Source organism: Coenobita brevimanus, chromosome 46 (assembly GCF_032717465.1).
Source record: "Coenobita brevimanus isolate Jiangsu-jjx chromosome 46, ASM3271746v2, whole genome shotgun sequence".
In the NCBI taxonomy this organism is placed as follows: domain Eukaryota; kingdom Metazoa; phylum Arthropoda; class Malacostraca; order Decapoda; family Coenobitidae; genus Coenobita; species Coenobita brevimanus.
Genome location: NC_136999.1, coordinates 834,282 through 860,731, shown reverse-complemented (window position 1 = coordinate 860,731; position 26,450 = coordinate 834,282). Strand labels below are relative to the sequence as shown.

Here is a 26,450-nt window from a genome sequence, read left to right as displayed (position 1 = left end):
CAGTATTTTTGTTTTTCTTGGAGGGAATAATCTTGCGGGCCGCTGGCCTGTGGTTCCTTCTTCTGTGGATAAAAACTACTAGCTACCACTACTACTACTACCACCTGCTAGTACTACTATTACCTGCTATTACTACTGCTACCTCTGCTGCTACTATTAACTACTACTACTACATATATATCAGGAGCTGTTGTTTATACCCACAGGTTGAGTCGCTCCATTTTCAATTCTTTTCGTTTTCTTCTTTCTTCCTCTTTATCTTTTTATTTGACGGTATGGGACTGGGAAGGAGGGAAAAGGAAAATTTAAATCGTGCGTCTGCATGACAGCCTAAATTCTCTCTCTCTCTCTCTCTCTCTCTCTCTCTCTCTCTCTCAGCTTTTTTATCAATGTCCTGGGATATTTGTTTTCTAGTGAGAGTATCGGATATGTATTCCTATTATTATTGTCTAGTATCATTATTAAATTATGGCGCCTGGTGGTTTAGTGGGTAATTACGGCGCTCCAATCGGATTGAGGCGGTGAAAGTTTATATCCAAAGAATGGTTGGGGTTCATTGCTCACGTAATACCACTCAGGGATGAGTGAGGCTGATCACTCTCATCTTAAATGTCAGGACCAACTTGCCTAGCCCCAGGCTCCTACTCTCCTCATGAGGCAACGTAGGATTGGATGATGGATGGATTATTATTATTATTATTATTATTATTACTGCTTCGCCTACACCATGTGTTTCAAGTGTGGAAGACGTGAATTTAGGATTCTGTTGTGCGATGGGAAGTGCATCTTGTGTAAATTGTGTTAGTGTGACTTTGGTGGTTTGTACAGTATGTCACCGAAGACACCTCAACACGGTCACTGAACGGAGAGAGAGAGAGAGAGAGAGAGAGAGAGAGAGAGAGAGAGAGAGATTAGACTAGGTTACCTCGGTAGAAAGGGGTACGTGAGTTGAGGTAAAAATGTGTGTAGGTGCAGCAAATGGAGGTGGTGGAGGTAATAATGTGGAGTTGCGGTGAATGGAGGTGGTAATGTATAGACAGATAGAATTTTCAGGATGCGGAAAAAGCCGAGATAATAAATTTGATTGTGAACATATGTTGGTCACGTACAGAGATGAGAAACTGAATCGTAACAAATTCAGATGAACGAATTAGTCCAAAGATGGGGGAGGGTAGCTGGGTAATTCTGTTGAATTTTACATCTTTACCCTTCTCTGTTCTCTCTTCCCATCCCTTACCTCCTTGTCTTCATTTCTCCCACCGCCCCTCCATTCTCCACATTACTTCCAATTACCGGTCCCCCCCTCCCTTTGTGTGTGTGTGTGTTTATAATTCACCGGGTCGGTCAGGATCACCTGATGGTCGTGATCGTCAGCTTTTACCCTCCCGGAAGGGTGCTGAGAGCTCATATAGTCCGATCTAAGGGCAAGGCTGTGACCTTCACACACGCACACACCCGTCCCCTTGCTCAGGGGGGACAGTAACCACCCACTTCGTCAGTAAAAATTTTCGTGAATTGAGCGAGGCGCGAACTCCCGTCTACCAGATGGCAAGCGAGAACGTTACCACTGAGCCAGCAAGCAGTGTGTGTGTGTGTGTGTGTGTGTGTGTGTGTGTGTAAGACTTAGCTATACACGGAAAAAAATATAACAGTGAAGAAGTCCACCACAAAAATGTCCACGCCACGTAAATACTTACCCTTAAAAAAAAAAAAGTGTTCAATGATGTACAGCACAAAATATCCAACACAAATACTTATATAAGGGTCGAGAGAGAGAGAGAGAGAGAGAGAGAGAGAGAAACAAGTAAGTTACCTATCATAAATCATCTTCTCTGATTCATAAGTGTTCTGATTTTCTGTTACATCAAACATACCCTGAACTAGGATTTATTGCAAGTGTTCAGTATGGTGGTTGGTGGTGGCGGCCATCATCCACTCGATGTGGTGCTGAAACATCTTCCTTCACCTGCGTCACTCTATTTTCTGTCTCTGTCCTCCTCTCTTCCTAAATCTCCCATCTTCCCTGTCTCTTTATTATTCATCTTTCCTTTTCAGGTGGCTTTACACTGAGTGACAAGTCTAATGGTTTCTTGTAAGCCAGGAAACCATTTACAACGCTGGTTGGTAACCATATAACGGTAACTAACCCTATGTGTTCCCTACGCATTAACCAACCCATGTGCTCCCCACGCATTAACCAACCCATGTGTTCCCTCCGTATCAACAAATGAGTTGGTGGAGAGTTAACGCCCCTCCCTATAAAACAAGTAACTCAAATGCAAACGGCCGCCACTTACAGAATTATGGAATCTGGCTGTAAACATAATTTCTACCCCATGTATGTGCCACTGTATCCCTTTATGATAATTTTGCCCCATGTACGTGTCACTGTACCCCTTTGCTGGTAATGAATGGTACATAATCAATACACAAGGTTGCTGTGTTTTCTGCTGTCCTTGTTCAGTCTCTCTTGCATTAAATTATAAATCATCATAGTGCAAGGGCAAAATACTCTTTGTAATGGAAAAGCCATGTGGAGAGGATGGAGAATATGAGACTGACTGGGAGAGTGTATGTAAAAGAGGTGCAGGGAAGGGAGACAGATGAGACAGACAGGTGGAGAGGGAGAACGGGGTGGAGAGGTATATGAGAGAGTGAGGTGTGAGTTGCATATAGGGCAGCCAGATGGTGAAGAATCGGTGACATGGAGGTGATTTGCTTCTAACCACTCTGTACAGGATTAAGGCTTCTGGTGATAGAATAGACTGATAAACAGACAATGGTAAAGGACTGTATACTTTTGTACTGCAGCCAACACACTTCAGGATAAAGTCAATACTACAGCATGAAAACTGATGCTTTTACTGATAATACCAATAACCATCACCTCACTAATACTACTACAGCAGGAAATACAATGCTGTTCCAGGTAAATGTAACTTTCATGATCAAGACAACTCTAGTCATCTTTTCCGGCTATAGCCAGGTGATTTTATAGAAGGTTAATATCATCAAGGAATGTAATAATGCTGTTACAGGTACTAACCTTCTCATGGTTATCATCACCTCTCTATGAATACTACAGAATATTGCATTAGCTATAAAGAATATCCTAATCACTATTAATACCATGGGATATTGCATTAGCTTTAAACACCCTCCAGTAACCTATTCATTGCAGTAATATCTTCTCACTCTACCATACTAGGTCATGAGTTCATTTTGTTTTAATGGCTCTGCACAACCAGGAGCAAAAGTTTGTAGACATCTTATCTACGTATCTGCTGGCTGTGGTAACAGAAGCCATTACATGACCCATTTTTATATGTTTACAATAGGAAACACACAACAAAACTATGAATAGGTGGGATATTATGTGTCGTTTAAGGAAGAGTGAGTAGACTGTGTGGTAATACAAGTTTAGATGAATTATTTTTACATGATAACACTAGGAAACACACAACAGACTGAGAAAGATGGACACTTTGTCATTTGGGGTGGAGTGAGAAATGCAGAAGAAAAGACTTAGCGAGTCAGTGCTGGCAGAGGATTGTAGGGGGAAGTTTTGCTTTTGCTGCACACACTTGCCTATGCCAGCCTTGTTCACCTTCCAGTGGTTCTCTATGCTGTACAAGTCCTGGCAGCATCTCTCTTAGATCCCCCCATCTCTTTTCTCCTATGATGTACACAATAGTCTGTTTTTACTCTAACCTGCCCTAAAACTACCATCTCTCCATCTTGAACGCTGTGTTGTGACAAGAGATTAACATTAGACTATGATGCATGTCACAAAAAAATGCTATGAAAAGGATGTAGAGTCTTAGGATTGTCTTTTTTCTGCCAGTGAACTTCATGAAGTAAGCTACAAAAGGACAAAAATCTAGGCCAAGGTGCAATAGGTATTTTATGTTCTTGTTACTATTCTCAAAATTTTTAATTTAATTCAACTAAAGAGTGATTTTTCAGACTTGAGGGGTTACAACAGCCTCAACTTTCCCTTTCCATGCAAAAGATCTCTCCAAAATTTTACAGAATTATCAGCATGTAGCAAGAACTTTGATGCAAAATACCTTTACAGACCAAAGACAAGGTCGAGGAATGGAGTGAAGAAGTTACAGTAGGGTAGGCCTATAACCTGGGGGGAGGGCAGTGAAATGACAGGAGACAGGGCAACACGGAGGTGATTTGTTTGTGGTCACCCCTTTACAGGATTAAGGTGTCTGGCTCTAGACAGATACCTGTACATCTCTGGACTGAACAAGATATATAGATATGTAGAGGAATACAATAAGGTACTTGTTGAGACAATTATCCATTACTCTCATCAGAATAATAACCTCTCTTTTCATCCTACCAAGCCAATTAGCACTAGTAATACACTGGGATACAATGCATACACTCAAATACATATATGGTACACAGAATCAGTATCATCACAGTCATCCTACCATCATCTAATCATATTCTGTCCCATACAAGCACAAGTGTAGGGGCAACTAGCCACGAGGAAAAGGCTTTGTACAGGGTATCCTTGTAGCTTAATTTGAAAAATAAATGAACAAATCTCACATTACTGTCTTTGAGGTGTTGTGGTCCTTGGCTAGGTTACCATTATCTGGTATACTCAACTCCTTCACTTCAATTTTTTTATTAAGCTACCATTAGACAATCTTAAAGGGATCTCAAGTAATGATGTAATTAATGAAAGGCTGTGTCTAACCCTTCCAGTCTGAATGGTTTCCCTAACTGAATAAAAACACAGAAATAGCAAGACTGAACTCTATAAAAATAATAAAATGGTAATAATAAGTATACTGAAGGGCAAAATAAAGGAGACTGAATAGAGAGGCTGCCAGACATCGAGCAGTGTGGAAAGCCACCATTAGGTGGTCATGGCTGACGCATGCAAGCATGTTGGAGCCATTAGCTTTAGACAATTTGAAGAATAAGCAGACAGAAGGGGTTGTAAAGGCAGTGTGTCTACGCGTCTCAAAATGAATGGATCTTGAATCTGACTGCTAATTTATTATTTTTTCTTGGATGGAGCAATTGTGGGCTTCTGGCCTTTGGTTCCTTCTTCCTTGCATTAAAGAGAGAGAATGACCAGCCTACTTCACTTGATGCCTTAAATGGTTGGCTGACTTCCACACACCTCCTGAGAACTGAACCAGTACATATTATCCCCCTCTGAGGTGTAGGAACTTGAGGCAAAGTTACCCTAGTTTGTTGCATTGAATCCACTGAGCCCGGGACCTTACTTTCATTTTATTCTTGCTTAACACAGGATTTTATGCAACTGTTCAAACTGGAAGGGTTGGTTGTAATAAAGCCCTTCAGCACAAAAAACCTTTCCTAAACATGAATAAAGTCATCTGGTAGCAGCAAAGTGTACTGTATAATACAAGGATATCACCTGCATTCAAGGGGTTAAAGGTAGATGACCAGTCTATTTCCCCTGGTGGCAATGCATGATCAATAAACCTGCCATCACCTCTTGGGAATCAAACCTATGTGCATAGGACCCCCTCTGAGATGTATAGGCCCAAGACAAAGCCATGGCAGTCCAGTGTATTTTTGGATACACAAGCTTATTTCCCTTGGTGGCATAGTAAACAAATCTCCAGTCACCTCTTGGGGACTGAGCCTATGTGCTTGGCTAGGCTGGCACTCCAGCTAGGCTGCTCCGGCCAGTAGGCCACCAGATGCTCTTTGGGACACCAAACTCAAAAAAATATATATACAGTATGTATATTTATCTGAAGACCACTTTTGGCTTCAAGACCAAGCTGTCCACCTGGGTACAGCAAAAAACACATATTCAGGAGAATCTGTCAACTGTTTTTCATGCAATTAAAACCATGTGGAGTGAATGTAGAACGAGAAATTGATTGGAAGAGTGTATGTAAGTGAGGTGGAGGGGGGAAGGGGAAGGGAGACCATGGATGAGATAGAGGGATGGGGTGCAGAGGTATAAGATAAAAAGGAATGTGAGATAGAGAAAGAAAGCAGCCAGAGGACAGGGCAACATGACAGCAATTTATCTGTGGCCACCCCTTCTAGGATTAGAGCATCTGTTTACAGATACAATGAACAGAAAATCATATCAAAGAGCATCCTTGATTTATCAAATACAGTACTCCAAGAGCTATGAACAGATACAATACACAAACAACATTTAGCTTCTCAGTAACCACATATGTACCTATGGAAGTTGTTTCCATCACCTGCTACTGATTCAGATGATATAAAATCAAGCAGTGTCTTATCAAATATTTCACAAGACTGTATAAAAACGAATACAAAAACTCTCTATGATCAAGTTTCGTATGGAAGAACTTCACAAAAAGTCCTCTTCTCTATACCTTCCATCAACTGCCCCTGCATTCACTCCAAATCAAATCAAACAGTATTCTTGTGTCATTAAATTTTTCATTAGATTCTACTGAACCGAAAACAAACATTTGCTCTGTTACCAAATTGAGTGTTGAAGGAAATAAATATTCCATGATATAAAGGAGTTTTTGGCAACTGCCTTCCATACATTAAAATTAATATTAAACAATATTCTTGTGATATTAAACTTATCACAAATTCTCCTGTGACCAAAGATGATGGAGTTCACCAAAATTCCACTCCTCTATAATAACATATTTCTCTCACTTGCCTTCCATTCCATTCAAATCAAATCACATCACCACCATCATCATCATCATCCAGACATTTTAATTCAATCATCATTCAGACCTCTTTTCCCACCTAGCATTGGGGTGAGGTGGTCTAGAGAGCAAGTACAAAAATGAATAGAAGAACTTAACCAAAAGTCTGCCCAGTGAAATAGGTCACACCCACATTCACTCACCATTCTAGCCCTTGGAATCCTGACTACACTCAATCATCTATTCCAATTAATAATCATTACACTTGACAAAGAAGATACCTGCTATCACACTACTGTATCTGCATTAAATAATTAGTAAAGCTTGATCATTTAAAATGCAGTGTAATCAGTCGTATACTCTTGTTACTACTGCTTTTTTAATATACCCAACAAATACTCTTCATTGCTGGTTCAAAATACTCTGCATTTAATATATATATACCGGGTAAATAATCCTTGGTGTAATTCAGTCATATATCCTTGTTAATACTGCCTCTCAGTTTGATTAATATTCGTCTTAACATACCTGACAGATAATCCTCAGTAAAACTCAATCATATATTCAGGGTAATACTCTTCCTTATCATACTTGACAAATATGGTAGGGGCCTTCAGATCATCCACAGTGGTGTCAAATGGGTTACCAGTAACGGGGTTGGAAGGGGGGCGGCTGAATGAGGATGCACCCTGGGTTACTGCACCAATGATCACCTCCGTCAGAACCACGATGGACCGTCCACTGGTGTCAGGGGTGCCTTGAGTGCGGGCGATGGCACAGCTGTGGAGGCAGACACTTATTTAGCCCTAATTTCTTATTGCTGATAGTATGCAGGAGGCCAGAGGGACGTTTGAATGGTACGAGGATGAGATGGAGGCAAAGGGACTGAAAGCTCTCTGTCTATTTATCTATAATAAGACACCTCAATTCTGTAAGATAAAGCTGCAAATGAATCGACTCCATGTCACCCTGTCTATGCAACTCACACCCACCTCTCTTACAGACCTCTCCTCTTCCATTCCTCCAAATCATCCTCAGTCTCTCCCTCCACCTCATTCATATTCACACTCCTAGTCAGTCCCTCATTCTCGTATATACAGGCATACCCCATTTTAACAATGTAATTGGTTAGGTAAAACCCCATCGTTAGGCGGGGTATCGCATATCGGGGTACTTTTAACATGTAAAGTAATGGGCAGCGTTCACCAGCCTTGGGTTTCCCCCCAGACCAAGTCCAAAACCCACCCAAATGAGCCCAAAAACAAGTTTAAAGCCAACTTAAATGGCCTAATAGCTGTAAATGAAGCTAACCTAAGCCTAACACTTGTAAATAACTCACTAAAACCAACAGATAAAATCTGAAAATCGTCAAATATATGTAAGTCTGGAAAAAATCAAGCTTAGTAAATTGTACCCCAAAATGACAATGTTCACCCCACCTATGGCTAACACATTAATCTAAGTCTAAAAACAGTTTATAAATCAACCTAAACACACAATTTTAGTCTAAAATATCATCAAAATTGATTTTAAAAAATAAAAACCCATTGTTAAAACGGGGTTTGGCCATCGTTAGGCGGGGTATGGTGGTATTTCTACCCCCATCGTTAAGCTGCGGTATCGCATCTAGGGGTATCATACATCGAGGTATTACTGTACCTCTCCTCTCCCATTCCTCCATATCATCCTCAGTCTCCCCCTCCACTTCACTCACTGTATACTCTCCTAGTCTCTCTCTCATTCTCTGTCTTTTCCACATATAGTTATGACCACAGAAAACATGCAAGAGGCCAGAGAAAAGTTTCAGAGGTGAAGGCATAGGATATAAGCAAAGGAACTAAAGAGTTAATCTTAGCTAAAGCCTGACAGAAGTACTTTATGATGGGTTGGCCATGTGGAGAGGATGGAGAAAGTGCAGGTAAGGTGGAAGGAAGACCGAGGATGTGATGAAGGGATGGGGTGGAGAGTTTTATGAGGGAGGGAGGCGTGACTTGGATGAAGGGCAGCCTGATGGTGGAGGACAGGATAATGTGGAGGCAATTCATTTGTGGCCTCTCTTTTGGGATCAAGGCATCGAACTATAGACAGACAACTCAGTAGACCACCAGGCATATTCCATACACATCTGAGATGTAAGTGCTTTTCCCATATGGGTGATTCTTACTGTGGCACCTGCTGCTGCCTGTGTTCTTGCATACATATATAAATATAAAATGTATCATCATACTGTAAAGCCAATAATACCCACCAGACCACCAGGCATATGGGGTCTAGTGAGGGGCACCATGTGGTGGCACCAACACAACTGGGCAAAACCACTGTTTGGTTATATAAACATCCCTCAGAACCCTCCCTATCTCTGAAAAGCAGAACTGTAAAATGTAGGCAAGATACAACTTCAGACTGCAAAGGGCCATAACAACAAAGACAACAACAACCAAGCAAATTCTGTACTGTTTTGAGTAGCGCTGCATTGGCTTCTTCAATATGAGAGGGCTTTCCAGAGTTGCATGAAATCACCTGCAAGCAGCAAGGAAAAAAAAAAATGACACTGGATTGAAGGGCTTTAACCCACTAACCCACCAAGTATATTACGTTCTGTCTGAGAAGTAGGTTTTTATTAACCCGCCCCGTTCTGGAGGCGTGAATTCACGTCCTCACATGATGTGCACTCATATCCCGGAGATGTAAATTAACGAGGCAACATTGCAAGGTCCCTAATTTGCACAATTTTCAATTTTTGCGAGTGATTTTTGGCACGTATACACGGGACACCTTCCTCTACAAGATGCCAAGCAGGGACAATGCCTTACACCTCATAACCTTCCCCCTCCCCTGCACGCCATTGTCTCAGCAATTCACCTGTTACCAGTGACCTGGCCAATAAAGACATTCAGGGCCAGAGTGATTCCCCAATCGATGACAATGTGGAGGACAAAGTTTACATAACATTAGAGGAAGAAACAGTCAGAAATGATGATCAGGTAATGTGGGAAAAAAAGGTCAAGAATGGTGATGAGTTAGTGAGTGAAACAATGCTTATAATGCCTATATTACTGTTTGAAAACCAATATACTCTTGTACTACATATAAATTCGTACCAAGTAAATAAATAAATACTGTTTATGAGTGGATAAAATAGTTACCCTCCCATAGAACTCGTTTTCTTTGGTGCCAGCCTGTTAGAAAACCCAGTCAGGTAAGGAGGTACTCGTACCTGAATCGAGTATTTTAAACCTCAGGTGAGCGATTTCTCTATGAATTTTTGATGTTTCTCACCAAAAACGAATGTTTCAGCCTAAAAAAAAAAAGGTCCAAAAATGTCGGGACTGGGGCGTACCACTGCCCAGAAAACGTCGGGATGGGGCGGGTTAACCTCTTCAATATGATATGCCTTTCCAAAGTTGCCTGAAGTCATCTGGAAGCAAAAGAGAGAGAGAGATAGTCATGAGACTGAAGAGCCTTAACCCACTAGACCACCTCGCATGTTCCATACCTGTTTGAGAAGTAGGTCCCTTTCCCATACGGATTATTTTTATTGTGGCTCTTGCGGAAATCAATGTTTTCCTTGCAAATTCCATCAACCAGGTCAGAGCTTGTGCCGTGAAACAGCTTCTGGATGTTCATATCTTGTGTGTTGTAGCTGAAAGAGGAAATGGCATCAGTACTGCATGAAGATAGAGAATACACTGTATATGGAAACCAAAGGTACAGTCAGATCTAATGAAGTTATGTACATATTGTCAGATCTAATACAATCATGCCAAATATACAGACAGACTTATGGGATTCAAGCATCTGGCTATAGATAATGTACAGGCAAGCCATATATATATATATATATATATATATATACACACACACAGTCAGCTCTAATAATTATGCAGTAAGATCAAATCTAGTCAAATTTATACACTGTAGTCGGATCAAGTTGCTGTTGCTGAACAACCCTGGTCTGTTTGGCAGAGCAGACCCATCAACCACTGGCAAGCACCTGCCCCTGTAGGGCCATCCTGTGCAGTGAACCAATGTTCCCTTGTGGTGGAGAAGAGTGTGAAGGTTTGGTTTCTGGACTGATGCTGCCTTTGTGTATTCCCACCCAGTTTACAGGCATCATAATAGGTTCCACATCACCTTGTTAATTGTCTATATGCATTCCATCCGGTGTTGTTATAATCAAATCAAATATACAATGACATAAATATAGTCAAATTAAATACAGTATAAAATTACATCAAACAGTGTCAAGCCAAATACAGTCATATCAAACAGTCAAATCATATCAAATCAAGGGACACCAAGTTTCCCCTTATGGAGCCCCAAACCCTTAGAAATGAGACTGACCATGGTGCAACTGATGTTTTCTATGCACTGGAAGTTTAACTAAGAGCCAAAACCAGCTAATAACTTTCCCACACTATCTGGAAGTTAGGTATAACAGGTTTTTAAAGATCTGTAATAATGAGAGAGTCTCTGCTTGGACTTGATATACTTCCGACTGAATGCTTCCAGTATGACTGATGACCATGCAACTACTTAACGAGCTTGTAGCCACATTTCCCTCTCATGGTAAAACTGTATCTCCCAAGGTCAATGGCAGCCATCTAGCTACTATTAACTATTCGTGAAATTGCCAGTTTTCCTTTGTGATGTGGAGCTGTAACATGATTAAGACTAGAATCTGATGCTAGTCAAGAAAGAATGTTATGGAATGGATGTTGTGCTGCAGTATTATCTTATTCTTCAGCAAGCTAATAGGAAATAAAGTGCCAGAGGACAAAAATCTCTGCCTATTTAAAATTAATAAACTATACTGTAGTAGTATGTATCATATACAAGTAAACATGACACAACAACTGGATACCTGCTGACAAGATCAGCCTTTTTATACTGCATGAGGTGCCAGAGGTACTGGTTCTGCAGCCTCTGTATGGAGAGTATGGTGGCGGTGGGCAGGGTTAGGCGGACACTTTTCACCACATCCAGGTATTCTTGGCTTCCACTGTCTACTTTCACTAGCAAGTGGGTCTGGTCACTCCTCATGGGCAGCCAGTGAGAAGGAAGGGACCCCTCACCGCCACCACTCGCAGCTGCCTGCTGGTATGAGAGTCGTGTGGGACGTCGCCTCACTTCTCGAACCTTCCCAGTGCTCAAGTTTGTCTGAGGACATATCGGTGTCAGTCAAAAGAGGCTCCCTATACTTTAACTTAGCTAAAACTGCCATTTTTTCAACTTCACTGCAATCTGAACAACAGATTAACACTGTTTTATGGTGTTAAAAAAAAAAATCAATAAAAAAGTGTTATAAGAAGGATGTACAGTGGAGCCACAGGAGTGTCTTATTCTGCCACTAAATTATGTGAAAGCTGCAAAAGGATGAAAATCTGGGCCACATTAAACAAAGAATTTTTCTCTCTCTCTCTTAGCCACCATATCCAAGAGTCATGGGAAATCAATGTGAAAGTTACGAACATTTTGTACTACGGTACATCACACTGACCACCACTTTATCAACAAGGGGAAAAATTACCCTAGCCAATTTAAAAGTGTCTGTCAGAAGGTGCAACTCTATGGACAGGTTGACCAGTGTATAGTAAATATTTTTCCCATACAGAGTACTTTAAAAATCTGGAGCTTCTCATTGCAAGCAGTCTATGTCAGTTTTAGAATATTAAAGGTGCTATACTCTTTTGACTTAAACTTGGCCTAAAACTGCAATATTTCCATACTGAATGCCAAGTTGTAAAAATATACTAACAACAGACTGATGTCAGTCACAAAGTAGTAAGACAAAGTAGGAAAACTGCAGCATCTTTTTTCTTCCAGTGAGTTTTGTGAAATAAGTTTCAGAGGGATGAAAACCTAAGCAAGTTAAGGTGAATGAACTATTCTGTAATGAGCCTCCTAAGTTTGCAAAAATACAAACCTGGGTCATCTGCTTGAAGTCCAGCTGGTACTTAAACTGAGCACTGCTGATGGTCATTGGGGTGGAGGGGTCCTGCATGTACTGCTTCTCAATGTCATTACTAGTTATATTACACACATGCTGCTGTTTACCCAGGCTATCAATGTGCCCATACTGAATCCAGTTCCCCTGTTCATCCTTAAAGAACCAGCCATACACAGTTGCCTGGGGTATTTTGGAGACTGCGGCCGATGCAGTCGACACCCTCCTGATGTTGAGTCTCTGGCTGGATGTATTCTTAATGACCATCTTGTTCAAGTCTGCCGTCCACATGTTGGTTCCCAAAACATCTAGTATTATCTTATTCTGGCCCTCGACTCTGTTTGGGTCTAATGGTGGGATACTTGCTTCCTCTGCAGACACGTCACGATATGCATTTTCCAGACACTTTGACTGGTAGATGCGTAGGTTGTACCATTTCTTCTTCTTCTGAACCTGCCAGTGAAACATGCTCTTTGCATGCAGATACTTGCAGCCTTTCTTTTCATTATAGCATTTGTTGTTAATACCAAACACACATATTTCAGGAATTTCTACATCGCCATGAACATCAGTAGATCTAACAGTGCCTGATCTCGTCTCTGTATTATTTTTCTGCTTGGTTGATACTTCCTCTCCTTTGGCTTTCGAATCTTTCTCTCCTGATGAACTGTCTTTACGACTGTCCTTGCCACCACCTGAGGACTGACTTTCAAGATCAGGCATGGAGGCTTTGAGGGTCTGCAAAATGTCTCGCTGAGTTTCATTTACAGATATGCCGTGTTGACTCAGCAAGGTCCGACACTGCTTGCTGTTGAAGTGGTGATCGTAAGGGCATTTCACATTGGAACACTTTCCCCCGCTCATCACAAAGTCTCTGCAGACATGGAGATGATCACATTTCTCTTTCTTCCTGCAGCCATTTGGTGTGTTGTAGAAACTGCACAGTTGAGGTGCAGCATTCCCCTTACACACTTTCCTGATGATGCTGAACAGCACCTTCCTCTCAATCAAGTCCAGGTAAAGTTTTGAGAGCACAGACGTGTTGTGGTCTGTATCAAACTTGTGTCCAAACTGACAGGCACTGATGTTGCAGTGGTCCATGATATAATTCTTACAAAGATGCAGCCTGGTGCAAGACCCCTTAGCATAGCACCCGTTCTCTGACAAGTACTCGGAACAGAGACGTATATTTGGTACCAGCTCTACCCTCACGTTCCTCCCATCACGCATGTATGAGAATATATCTTGGCGTGACTCAACAGTAGCCACCACTTCCTCCTCACTTTCCTCGACCTGTTTGGCGAGCATGTCAGCCGTGGCCCACTGTCCGTCAAACCGTGCCAGAGTCTTAACTATGTCCTGCACCTTCTGTGGTGTGGCATTGGGTTGGTTGTGCTTCTTGCCTAAGTGGTGTTGTGATGGGATATTTTGCATGAATGGTCTTGGCTTTGGACATGGTGGAGCTGATAGAAGGTATGCAATATTACTCATTGACTCATCATACGAAGGGGGAGGACTTCTGGGGCCCCAGTTTTGGTGATCTGGCCCCTGCTTCATTTGAAAGGAATAATTAGGTTGTGGATTCTGATGATGATAATTTGGGGGCTGATTCTGTCCTGGATAATAATGTTGCTGGTTTCCTTGCTTATACACAGGTTTGTTGGGGTACGGGGCATTGGTGGGATAGTAGGATGGAGGAGCCTCATTGCATGGCCATTGCTGTCCCCCTGCACCTCCTCCTCTTCCACCACTTCCTCCTCCTCTTCCACCACTTCCTCCTCCTCTTCCACCACTTCCTCCTCCTCTTCCACCACCTCCTCCTCCTTTTCCTCGACCTGAGCTGGGGGGTCCTCTGCCTTGTCCCCCACTAAGATCCATCATTGAATTACTGCCTCTTGCACTCTTGAGAAGAAAAAAAAAAAGACAATTAAGCAACCTTTGTAACATTAGGGAAATAACAGTGGAAATTAAAAGTGAAAATCACACCTGGATGAAAAGACTACATGAAAATAATTGTAACACTGAAAATAACAGTGGCAACAATTAACAAAAATTATACCATGAGAGAAAAACTACAGTAGGTGAAAACTGTAAGCAAAAATTACAAGAGGCTGAAAGAGGTATGATCTGAAATAAAGTCTAGATGTACAACAATTATTCTTGTGACCATTTGTTAACGCGGGCATTCTTGATAAAGAAGGAGTTAAAATTATATAATGAAATTAAACGGGAAATCTCAGAAACAATGAAAAACTTACCTTGTTCCTGTTGTTCCCACCGGCTGATGGAGAAGATACTGGCACTGCAAGAAATAAAACACAGTACAGTAAAACCTGGATGGTGGTACGTGGTGCCTACCTTCATCTACTCACTTGATGTAGTGTGGGCCTACTTCTTCCTTCACCTTCATCATTCTTTTCTGTGTCTGCCCACTTCCCTTCCTATTTCTCGCATCGTTCCCGTTATTTTTTATTACTCTTCTTTCCTTCTCAGGTGCCTTTACATCAAGTAACAAGCCTAATGGTTTCCTGTAAGCCAGGAAACCATTTACAACGCTGGATGATAGCCATATAACCAACCATACGTTTTCCCTACGTGTCAACCAGTGGGTTGGTGGAGGGTTAATGACCCTCCCTGTAAATAAGTAACTCAAAGTCAAATGGCCACCCACCACAGGATTATGGTGTCTGGCCACAGATAGACTGGTGTCTGGCTATAGACAGACAGATAAATATAAAACCTGGATATACTGCCACTGGAAAAGGGTTCATTTTTACACAAGTCAAAATAGGTGTGGTCAAAAAACTGTAAATTCTCTCTCTCTCTCTATTCCCATTCAAAGTACAGGGGATTCTTGCTAGCTTTACGGAGTGGTCCATGTATGATACTGTACTTCAAATTTCAATTCTTGTTGTGTTGGACAGCTGACACTTCATCACTATCTGCTTCCCATAACCCTATTCATTCTTTATGATGTCTACATTTCTGTGTCCCTTGAATGTATGACAGATTACAAGTACAGGTAGTAATTTCACAAAGCTGTTAAAATGTCTGCGCTCCTCAAACCAGGAGACAAAGTCATCGGTGTAACACACAAAATATGGGATGTGAAATACAGTAAATGGACCACCTGAATGGCAGGGATGTTCCAAAATACCACAGCTTTTCCCATACATTTGCCACTGTAAATTGGGGTAACTAGCAATCAATTTATAGGTATCTAGCTACCTATCTATAGCCTTAATCCTGTAAGGGGTGGTCACAAATAAATCACTTCCATGTCACTCATCACCGAGTGGCATTATGTGAGCAATCAACCCCAACCACCCCTTGGATATAAACCTTCACTGGCTCAATCCAATTGGAGCATTATAACGTACCATAATTTGGTTATATGGTTACTACCCAGCATAGTTAATGGTTTCCTGGTGTACAGGAAACCATTCAGCTTGTCACTCACTGTAGAGTCACTCATAGGCAGAAGGAAGAGAAACGAATGAAGTAAAGAAAGACAGAAGACAGAGTGTACCCGTAGGCAGAAGGACGAGGAAAGAATGAAGTAAAGAAAGACAGAAGAGGAAGGAAGGAGAAGAGGAAAGGGCAGACACCCGGGAGCCGCACTACATCGAGTGAGTGGATGGTGAGTGTCCCCACCTACAACCTAAATTTAAAAATAAATAAATAAATAATTAAAACTAAATCATACATTTCATTTTTAATGATTCCAACATGCTTGCAAGTGTTGGCCTTGGTAACCTAATGGCAGCTCTCCATGCTGCTTGATCTCTGGCAGCTTCCCTAGTCAGTCTCTTATCCCCGAGGTCACACTCAATGACCTTACCCTAGGTCTTTTTCGGTCTACCTCTCGCAACCCTACCCCTAACGTTAACACTTCTCACTTTCTGCACCCAGTTATCATCCCCCATCCTCTCCAGATGCCCAAACCATCTCAATCTACCTCATCTCATAACAACATCAATACATCCAAGTCCCACCCTGCCTCTCAGCTCTTCTATCATAAACCTAGCCCCCTCAGGCCTTACACTCAAGGACGCACTGCACATCCACCTACTCATTGTCATTTCTGTACATTTGAGCCCATGGGGTGTCAGGACTTGGTGTACTTACTTCAGAAGGTGATTCTTGGACTAATTTTGGACTTAAATGCTGTATCAGCATGAGTCCAATTACCATTCATAACAGAGGTACAATTACTAATGACTTGGCCAAAAATGGTCTCCCTCATGATTCACCCACAAGGTATTCAGTGTCCACTGCTCCAACTGAGAAGTGAATCCACTTTGATCTAGCATTTATTACTCAAAATTGTAATTTATTTTTTTTATTTATTTATTTTCTTTTAATGAGACACCCTGTACACATTCCTATCTACAGTATCTATACATCCCATAAAGGGTGGCCACAAACAAACTGCCTCCATGTCACCCTGTCCTCTGCCCTCGCTCCAACTCACCCCTCTCTCTTGTATATCTCTCCACCCTACCCCTCCATCTCATATTATCCTGTCTTCCCCTCACCCCTCCACCTCACTCCCATTCACTGTTCTAGTCAGTTTCTCACGCTCCATCTTTTCCATATGATCATATCACCAATCCTGGCATTTCTTGTAACACTTTCAGTCACATCCATAACATCACAATTCTCTTTCACTTTGTCATTTGTCTGACTCCATGTAAGTCCACATGGTACTCTCAAGCAACTCATTCCCACTGCTCTCATACTTGACACGTCCTTTCAACAGGGTCCAAACTTCTCCTCCATACGTTAGAATGGGGATCACAAAACTGTCATGCAGCAACTTTTGTTTTACTTCCATACTCATTCCCTATTCTTTATCACTGCTTTTGGGCAACCAGCAGCCTTCCTTCCCTGCTGTACATTTTCAAGCATTTCATCTCTGAAGCTTCCACACTCACTCATCACACAACCTACAGAGCCCACACTACATTACTTACCAGTAACAAATAAACAAATCATATCTTTCAACTCACTCTGCTGCAGGATCTGTTTAATTTCCCTTGCTGCCTGATTTATGGCATCCAGAGTTGCAGCCTCAGCATTGGATGGACCCTGATTACCTCCACCTCGGCCTCGTCCTTGACCACCACCTCGGCCTCGACCTCTACCTCGTCCACTCATCCTTCTTCTTCTTTTCCCCTTTCTCCTTTCTGTAAATTTCCAAACTGTGGTCAGTTTCAACATTTTCTTTTCGGGAAAGTCTACAGTTCATTCACTATAACCAGGCAGAGAAGTTTATCTTTTTGCAACTTACTTTCTGTAGCTCAGAGGCAGAGTAAGACATACTATGGCTTTTTATCCTTTCCACAGCACTTCTTTGTGACTAGTACCATAATCCAGTACCAAACTAATCTTAAAAGGGACTGAGCTGGCTGGATGAATTTTTTTTATGTGGCATGTATGACCAACGTTTGGCACCCCATTTAACTTGACAGTCATTCCTTTGACTGTGTATGAGAGGCAGGAGTGAGGCTGTGTGTGGAGTAAGTTGTAGCCAGGATTCCGGGGGACTGAATGGTGAGTGAATGTAGGTGTGGCCCCTTCAATTGGGGGACTGAATGGTGAGTGAATGGGAGTGTGACCCCTTCAGTTGGGGGACTGAATGGTGAGTGAATGAGAGTGTGGCCCCTTCAGTTGGAGGACTGAATGGTGAGTGAATGAGTGTGTGGCCCCTTCAGTTGGGGGACTGAATGGGAGTGTGGCCCCTTCAGTTGGGGGACTGAATGGGAGTGTGGCCCCTTCAACTGGGCCAACTTTGATCAGTATCTCAGTCTATCAAGTTTATTTTTCTGGTTCTATGGATCCTACCTCACTCCTGTTTACTGCATTTCTGCAAAATTCTAATCTATAATCCAATTATGTATTTTTACTACTACAGACAGTTGTATTCAGCACAGAGAAGGTTTAGAACAGGTACTGTACAGTATTGTTGTAGTAGCAGAACCCAAGGCTCATCTAAATGTAAGCCCAGTGGACTGCAGATAAAAGTTACCCTACTTCCACAGTCCACCATTCTCCTTTTGGGAGATTTAAAAGGAACTAAAAGATGTTTATATAACTGGGCAGTATCACTACCCAGTTATATGGAGGTGTTCCTCACATGAAGGATTATCTGTCTATCTATAGGCAGACACCATTATCCTGTAAGGGATGGCCATTTGTCTTTGAGTTAGTTGTGTTATGGGGAGGGACACTAACCCTCTGCCAACCCACTTGTTAACACACCAGGAACATGTGTGGGTTGGTTATATGATTATCACCCTGCGTTGTAAATGGTTTCCTGGCTTACATGAAACCATTAGCCTTGTCACTCAATATAAAGCCATGTGAAAAGGAAAGTAGAGTGATAAAAAGTGACAGGAAAGATGGCAGAAATAGGAAGAGAGGAAGGCAGACACAGAAAAAGAATGATAAAGGTGAAGGATGAAGTAGGCAGCAATACATCAAGTGAGTGGATGATGGTTGCCACCACCTACCACAAATAAAGGATTATACAGTACAAAAAATAAAGGCACAAGCCTCGGGCAAATTAATAACCAAAATGTTTCTTGAAATGAATCCTCGTGTGACCCTTGCCATAATGTATAAGATTTGTCAATGTCAGATCATAAAAGACTGGATGAATATCGGTGGTAGTGCGTCGTCTGCTGTTGTTTATGTCTGGCTGTGTTGTTATTCATCCAAGTTACTATACGGTGGCCAGTTTTTCATTTGAAGGAACTGGGTCACACTCACAAAAATACTAAGTTGTGGTTGCATGAAATTCGATCGGCCTTAGTTATGAGGTAGGAATGAGTCTACTTGTATCTCTTTCACCTTACCCTGGCCCAGACTTTCGTCGTCTTTTGCCTTGCATCACGTAGCTCAGACAACGCTATGGCCCAGCATCCTCCCTATTGTATTCTTTCGTGACTGGCATCATATTCTGGAGTTACTCTATGGTTACAACTCCGGACTGAAGATGAGAGATGGCAATTTTGACAAAAATGGGTAGAGTCAAGTTAACCCTTCAATCTGACCACAACTGGGCTGAATGGGGGATACACATCTTTGTTAGGTGGAAACAGACCGACTACAAGCTGTAGTTAATCCTCTAAGTGTTGTCTAAAGTATCATCATCAAGACTACTGGAGGGATGCCTTCACGTGGTGACACCAACATGACCGGGTGGTAGAGCTGTCGGTTATACAACGTCCCTCAGTCCCCTCTTTATCACTGGAAGAAGTATGGTGGACTGCTATCAGCAAATTCGGCCTCCAGTCCACCGGTTCACGTTCTGATGAGCTCTAGGTTGCAACAACTACAATAACAACTTATACTACTACTACAACCGCTATCACATGGTTAACCGTTGATGTCCAAATTTGTTGCGCGCGAGTGTCGTGGACAGCCAAGTGCAGAACGTGACGTCCACATCACCATGGCTTCCCAAAACTCCGTTGTCTCCTTCCCTATAGAGTTTGTCCCTGGTAGTGGCTGAGTAGCGTGCATAATCTGCTGTCTTGAACTCCACAGTGCCCTCCTTCTCCTCCTCCTTTGTCTTCTTCCAGGAACTTCCTCTTCCTGCAGGGTGAGGACTGCAATACCCACTGCAAAGGGATTAGCTGGTTCACGCCCATTGTTGCTGATAAACAAGTGACATCCCAGCCACGTGGGGTGAACTCTGATGAAAAACATGAAGATGGCCGTCAACGCACACCGTGCGATAGGGAATGGATGTCCAAACTCAGTTTGGACGTCCATATTATTCTGCACACAACGTCCACGGGCCCCAGTGTAATAGCAGCTTTTGGAGTTCACCTCGCCTCCAGATCCACCCAAACCACCCTCTCCACCTCCACCCACGCCTCTTCGCATTTCTGTCACTCCCTGCAAGACCACGACCGCCTTTTCTTCAGAGTATCAGTACTCCCTCTACCCTCTTTCACCAGCAGCGACCTCATCGGTGCCTTCAAAGGGCCCAAGACGCCAGCCCACGCCCCTGCCAGGGTTTGAGACACGATGATAGGGATGCGGAGAAAAGGCAACGGAGGCCGACTAGGCTACAGCCGGAACAAGTATCTGGAGGACAAACGGAGACGGCAGAGGAAAGGAAAGTGGCAGTCAAGAGGAGGGTTGAGGAAGAGCACCAGAGACAAGAAGATGAGTTGAGGCGGTATGCCGAACAACGGGAGAAGGCCGCCTTAACCAGGCTGAAGGTGCAAGAAAGGAAAACGCGAGGCTGGAAAGAAGCGCTGTGAAAATAACAGGTGGCAAGCGGAGACGGAAGTGGAGCAGACTAGACAGTAAGAGAGGCCGGTCTGAGAGCTCTAGTGAGCGATGTGACAACTGAAGATGACGTCCCACGAATCTCTTCCTCTGATATCACTGCTTTCATCACTTAAGTGGTGAGTCTCCCCATGCCTCCTTAATAGGTATGGGTCTTACCTCCCTTCTTGGGATGCTACGTCCATCTATCCCCCAGTCTTTTAGGGATTAATCTTACCTCCCTTCTTGTGAAGCTACTCCATCTGTCCTTCCTTCTTGGGAGGATAGTGCTAACTATCCTCTTTTCTTGGGGGTGGGGGGTACTATCCTTCTTTATTGAAAGAATAGGACTCAGTTATTCCGTCTTGAGGGGACGGTCAGTCCGTCTTCGAAGGAACAATGCCTTGCCGTGGCAAAGACGCTTGTGCATCCCAGTGATCAGTGAAGCTGTACTAGTCAGGGGCAACCATACAAGGCAGGTTCACTGTTGGAGATCAGACAAAAAATGTTCCACCACATGAAACAACTTTGCTGACCCTGCGAAGGATGAAGGAACGAATAGTATAGAATTAGCACCAAACCATAGCATGGGTATATGGCACTGTAGGAGTAGTTGGATACCATTGCCAAGCTGAATATAATCGTCTAGAGGCCGCAAAAATATCCGTCACCGTAGTGAAGTGGTTGAGGCATATAAGCTACAGAGCGCCGTGGTTCGGATGGAATGTTATCCGTATCTTATCAACATGTGTACAGTCGGGGACAAAAATTCGCTTAATAAATCGCCTTTTCTACACTCTGTCCACTTTTAACTTGGTGTAAAATTATTGTCATGTCTCCTTGAATGCTGAGCTGGAAAGTGATTACCGCTAGAATGTGGCACTTGTCACAAAGTGTCATAGAAAAGATGTGAAGTGGTAGTATTGTCTGCTGACATGAGACACCGGTAGAATATGGTATGAGTCACAAGGAAGTGCCGATGGAAAGGTAGGGCCGTAGTAGTCTGCTGCAGGCACGGATCTGGGGAAGGGGAGGGGGCGTACTTCCCCTATTTTCGTCAACCAGTGATTATAATAAAAGAGTAGTGTTAGTTATCAAAATATATGCAATTAACACCGTATGCGTGCATCAATATGTCTTCAAGATGTAAATAAGAGAGCATTTTGATCATGATTTTTCCACGGTTTAAATGCATTAAGTGGTAATTCTGCTAGGAATGACAGTAAGAAGTGCTAAAAAAAACATTGTGAACAACCACAGCACCGTCTTTGGTGTAGCAGCGCTAGAATATACCACCAATCACGAAGTAATAATGTAAACGACACACAATGCCGTCCTTCTCCACTGAGCTACGGAAAACAGGCTATGCCACGCTGAAGGACGAAGCTCCCCAACATGTTACAGTAAATGCAATATACTTTTTACCCCTCTGCCTGAGAGAGAGAGAGAGAGAGAGAGAGAGAGAGAGAGAAAGCTAACCACAAATACAGCAATAAAAAAGTAAAATAACCGTGTAGCCGAAAATACTAAAATACTTTTGCATCTACGAATGCAGTACGTGAAAATCCAGCATGAAACGAACCTACCAATATCTTGCAATGGACTGAAACATCCAGCCTTGGGATAATTTACCCACGACGGAAAGACGTAGATGAAGTGAATTACTGGATGAAGTATGGTGTCTTCGGATAAATATGTATTCTATTCTCTATAACCAGACGCCTTAATCCCGTTTAGGGTGGCCACAAACAAATAGCCTCCATGTTGCCCTGTTCCCTGCCATTCCGCTGCCCTCCCCCCCAATTTACACTCCCCTCATAGAACTCTCTACTCTCCTCCATCTCATCCTTCGTCTCCACTCCACCTCACTCACACTCCTAGATAGTCTCTCTCTTCCTCCTCTCCAACTGGCCAAACACTGTTGCACGAGAATATTAGCCCAAAGAACTAGTAGTCGTAAAATGTGAAGCGAGCTTTTGTTTAAGAATTTAAAGGAAATATTAGGCGAAGTTTTGCATCTACGGGCTGACAAACATTGTAACTTGAGGATATTAGCCTTAACAAGTATGGGTGGTGAAAAAGCAAGCTAACTTTGTCCCAGAATTGACTACTTACACGAGCGATGCGGAGGAACTCCACGACAAGCAACAGATTACTGAGAACTGACGAAGGGAAGTTGCCAGTTGTGCAGTAGCTGGATACCGCTAAACTTGCTTCCAAAATACTGCTTTATCACCTGAGTTACGTTGATAATTTGAGGCATTCAGCGCTCGTGGATACTTTTGAAGAAATTGTGCATTTGAGACAGTAAGTTAAACCATTATAGAGGTAACTGCTAGGAAGGTGCTAAAACCCAAATGATTAAATAGTAGTTCTACTTTACACCCACCGAGATGCTGGGTTCCGAGGCTAGGCTTACTGTGAAAGGTACATGAGACCTTACTTCCCTTGGTGGCATAAAAGAAGGCATCCCTGCTGAAGGTGTGTGCCAAGACCTACCTATTTTTTTAATGCATGCACAAATTTGTAACCATATGTGTATAACTATTTTTGGTGAAGGTGTATGGCAAGACCCACCAGTTCCCTGTGTTATATAATGTACTTTGTATACCCTTACACCGATATGTATTTCAAGCAGTTAAACCCTCCAGTCACTTCTTGAGTACGGAAACCATGGACGACTGGGACTATCTTGCCACGAGAGTCCCAGCCTAAAACTGTGCTGGACGTTTGAAATTGCCACTAAAATGAAAGCATCCCAGAGATAGCGGAAAATTGCGCTCAGTTGGCAGCTCTTTAAGTAACACGTATTTTCCAAACATGTTGCCAGAAGTCGGAGGATGAAGTTACAATGTACAGCCATGAGCAAAAGTTTTCGCCCACAATCCTCTGCCATCATGGTGTCCTGCCTTCCATATTTCTCCTTCCTGCCCAAACGACACAGTAGCCTATCCTTCCATCATGTATGGTTTTGCTGTGCTGTCCTGCTTCCATATTTCTCATTCTTCCCCAAACAACAGTATCCATCCTTCATTCCTCCCATGAGAAATATTGCCATCACCTAAAGATAGTTCATGCAACACCATTGTCACAACCGGCAGCGAAGTGACGACGACACTTTTGCCCCTGACTGTCTTATCAATAAAATCATAAACTGGATGGAGTATTAAAGAAGGCAGGCAGTGTTAATTAAATCTGGTATAAATACTCCCCAAAATTTTTGCTGCATGGAAATATATATATAGATCAGAATTTAAATGTCTAGCTAAATTGGCAGCCAGCGGGACTGAGCGTTGCCAAACCTACTCCGTTCTGGACACGTTCATTTCCGTTGCCAGATCTACGGCATTTCTTCCTTTCACAGGTGCTATAGGCTCTGGGCTGGCAACCATCACAAAGGCCAGGGTTCGGGGAACAGGGGTAAATTATCCCAAATGGGGTAAAGTTGGGGGATAAATCTAAAAATTTGCGGGGTAATACGTGCGGTATGAGAGGTAATGCTTGCGGTATATTACTGATTTTTCACATAAATGATGTAGGTTTTAGGGAACAAGATGTAAAACCATGATTTATATCATGTATCATGATATTTGTTGTTTAGCCGCCGTTCTGTTAACGTGTGCACACCTGGCTTTTTTTTTTTTTTTTTTTGTAGGTGATTTCATTTTACTCAAATTTTGAGGTAATACAAAAAAAAAAAAAAAAATTCCCGACCCTTGACCTAATCTAAAATCCTCGCCTTCAGTTTCTAATTATCCTCAGCAGTGTCCTCCCTATTCCCTACTATACCTTGAAATCATAACCTAGTGCCATATGATCTTTGCCATCTGTCACTTGGGTTTCATTCACTCACATACCCTAACCTGATAAAGATCTTGACCCTTTTTTCGTTTAGTTTGATGGCCAGGTGTAGTTTAATTGGGGTGCTGATTTGAATAATAACCAAGGAGACTCATTCCTGTCCCATCACGCTTATTGAATTTCAAGGAGCACGACTTAAGTTGTGGGAGTGGACCAGTTCCGTCAGGTGAAAAACAAACCCTAGACCTAGAGAGAGTTAACCGTATCTCACTTTTATCACAAGTGGTAACAGTATGAGACAGCCTTAGCATGTATTCAATATGGACGGTGGGTGTTAGCGCCGAAGTGGTGACATGTGGTGTAGGAGGACTACTGAGCCTTGGGATAGGCAACTGCCCCCAAGAAATAGGTCCTGAGTCTTTGCCCAGAGTCGGACACACACACACACACACACACACACACACACAAAAAGGTCTTGATTCACAACTCTTTCATGGTCGGGAAAACTCTAGCGAAAAATCATCCGTGAGAGGGGGGGGGAGACGATTTTATTCGGCTGGGTGAAGCCAGAGATTAAACTACATTGTGGTGCTTGTCACGAAGAAGTGCTGTGGAAAGAATGCGGGGTTGTGGTTTGTATTATTGTCAGTGAGCACGTGGAAATAGAGTACTGTGACAGGAGGAATTGTTAAAAAAGAATAATAATAATAATAATCGCTTCTGGGTAATATGGGTTGCCACATTTCGCCATGTTTGTGACTGACAGGAAGACCCGCAGCAGTTGTTCCTAAGCGGTTTGTTTTGCACATTACACCATGGTAATTATTCTCTAGTATGCAGTTAATATCCTTTTACTATCGACTTTGTATTCTAGGTGACGTATAAGGCTTGGTGGCATCTCTTCCTCAGCGATTTATTTTGCGTATCTACTTTGTTCTTGCCTTGTATGTTTTTTGTTTGGATGGACTTTGTATTGGGGTTTATATTGCTTATCTCGGTGCTGGAGAGGGACGCCTTCATGGGATGGCACCGATATAACTAGTCCGCTCCACTGCCTTGGTTGTACGTCTACGAACCACGTCCCTTTCCACCAAGAGGAGGATGGTGAATAGGACAATTAAAGCCTGCAGCGTTAAGAGAATTACATTGAGATGGTTTGGCCATTGAAGAGGATGGAGTGAGAGACTAATTAGGAGAGTATGTGAGTGAGGTGGAGAGGAGGAATCGGATGGGGAAATCGAGGATGAGATTGAGGGATGGAGCAGAGAGGCACAGAATATGAGAGAGTAGAGTGTAAGTTGGGGGGAGGGCAGCGAAATGGTAAGGGACAGGGCGACATGGAGGCGATTTGTTTGTGGCCATCCCATACGAGATGCATCTTTCATCAACACCTTTAGATATCAAAGGTTTGTCCTAAGCTGAACAAAATCGTCTGGAGATGGAAAAAATAAGATGACAAAATAATTCGGGTTTCAAGTTAGAGGAATTTCTCGGGGGATGAGATGTAGGCCCGTATTCTGTCCGTTAACTCCTTGGCTCCCAGAGTTCCTGTGCCAGGGATTGTGCTGGAAGGGTGCAAGGCGTACCGCACTCCGCCTATCGGCTCATAGTCGCGAAGCTTATAGGTCCCTATCGTGGGGTTTCCTTCGTTATTAAATTTTAAAAGTGCCCAGTTCCGTCCTGTATTGAGGACACTGGGCGCTAGTGGGTGAAGAAAGCTCCTTACCTGTTTGTTTTTGGATATAGGTAGTTACTATCTT

The 26,450-nt window shown here is 42.7% G+C and overlaps 1 protein-coding gene across 1 annotated transcript; it reads right to left on the bottom strand.

Moving 5' to 3' along the window:
* Positions 1 to 2,846: 2,846 nt before the first annotated feature.
* On the bottom strand, positions 2,847 to 23,034 carry LOC145398745 (protein mono-ADP-ribosyltransferase PARP12-like). The gene is made up of 7 exons (XM_080271543.1): positions 23,005 to 23,034; positions 17,616 to 17,792; positions 14,862 to 14,905; positions 12,583 to 14,505; positions 11,521 to 11,816; positions 10,153 to 10,299; positions 2,847 to 7,436 (listed from the first exon to the last, which is right to left on the bottom strand). The coding sequence occupies exons 2-7, from the start codon at positions 17,761 to 17,763 to the stop codon at positions 7,199 to 7,201; spliced, it is 2,796 nt and encodes a 931-aa protein (XP_080127669.1). The 5' UTR covers positions 17,764 to 17,792; positions 23,005 to 23,034; the 3' UTR covers positions 2,847 to 7,198.
* Positions 23,035 to 26,450: the final 3,416 nt, after the last annotated feature.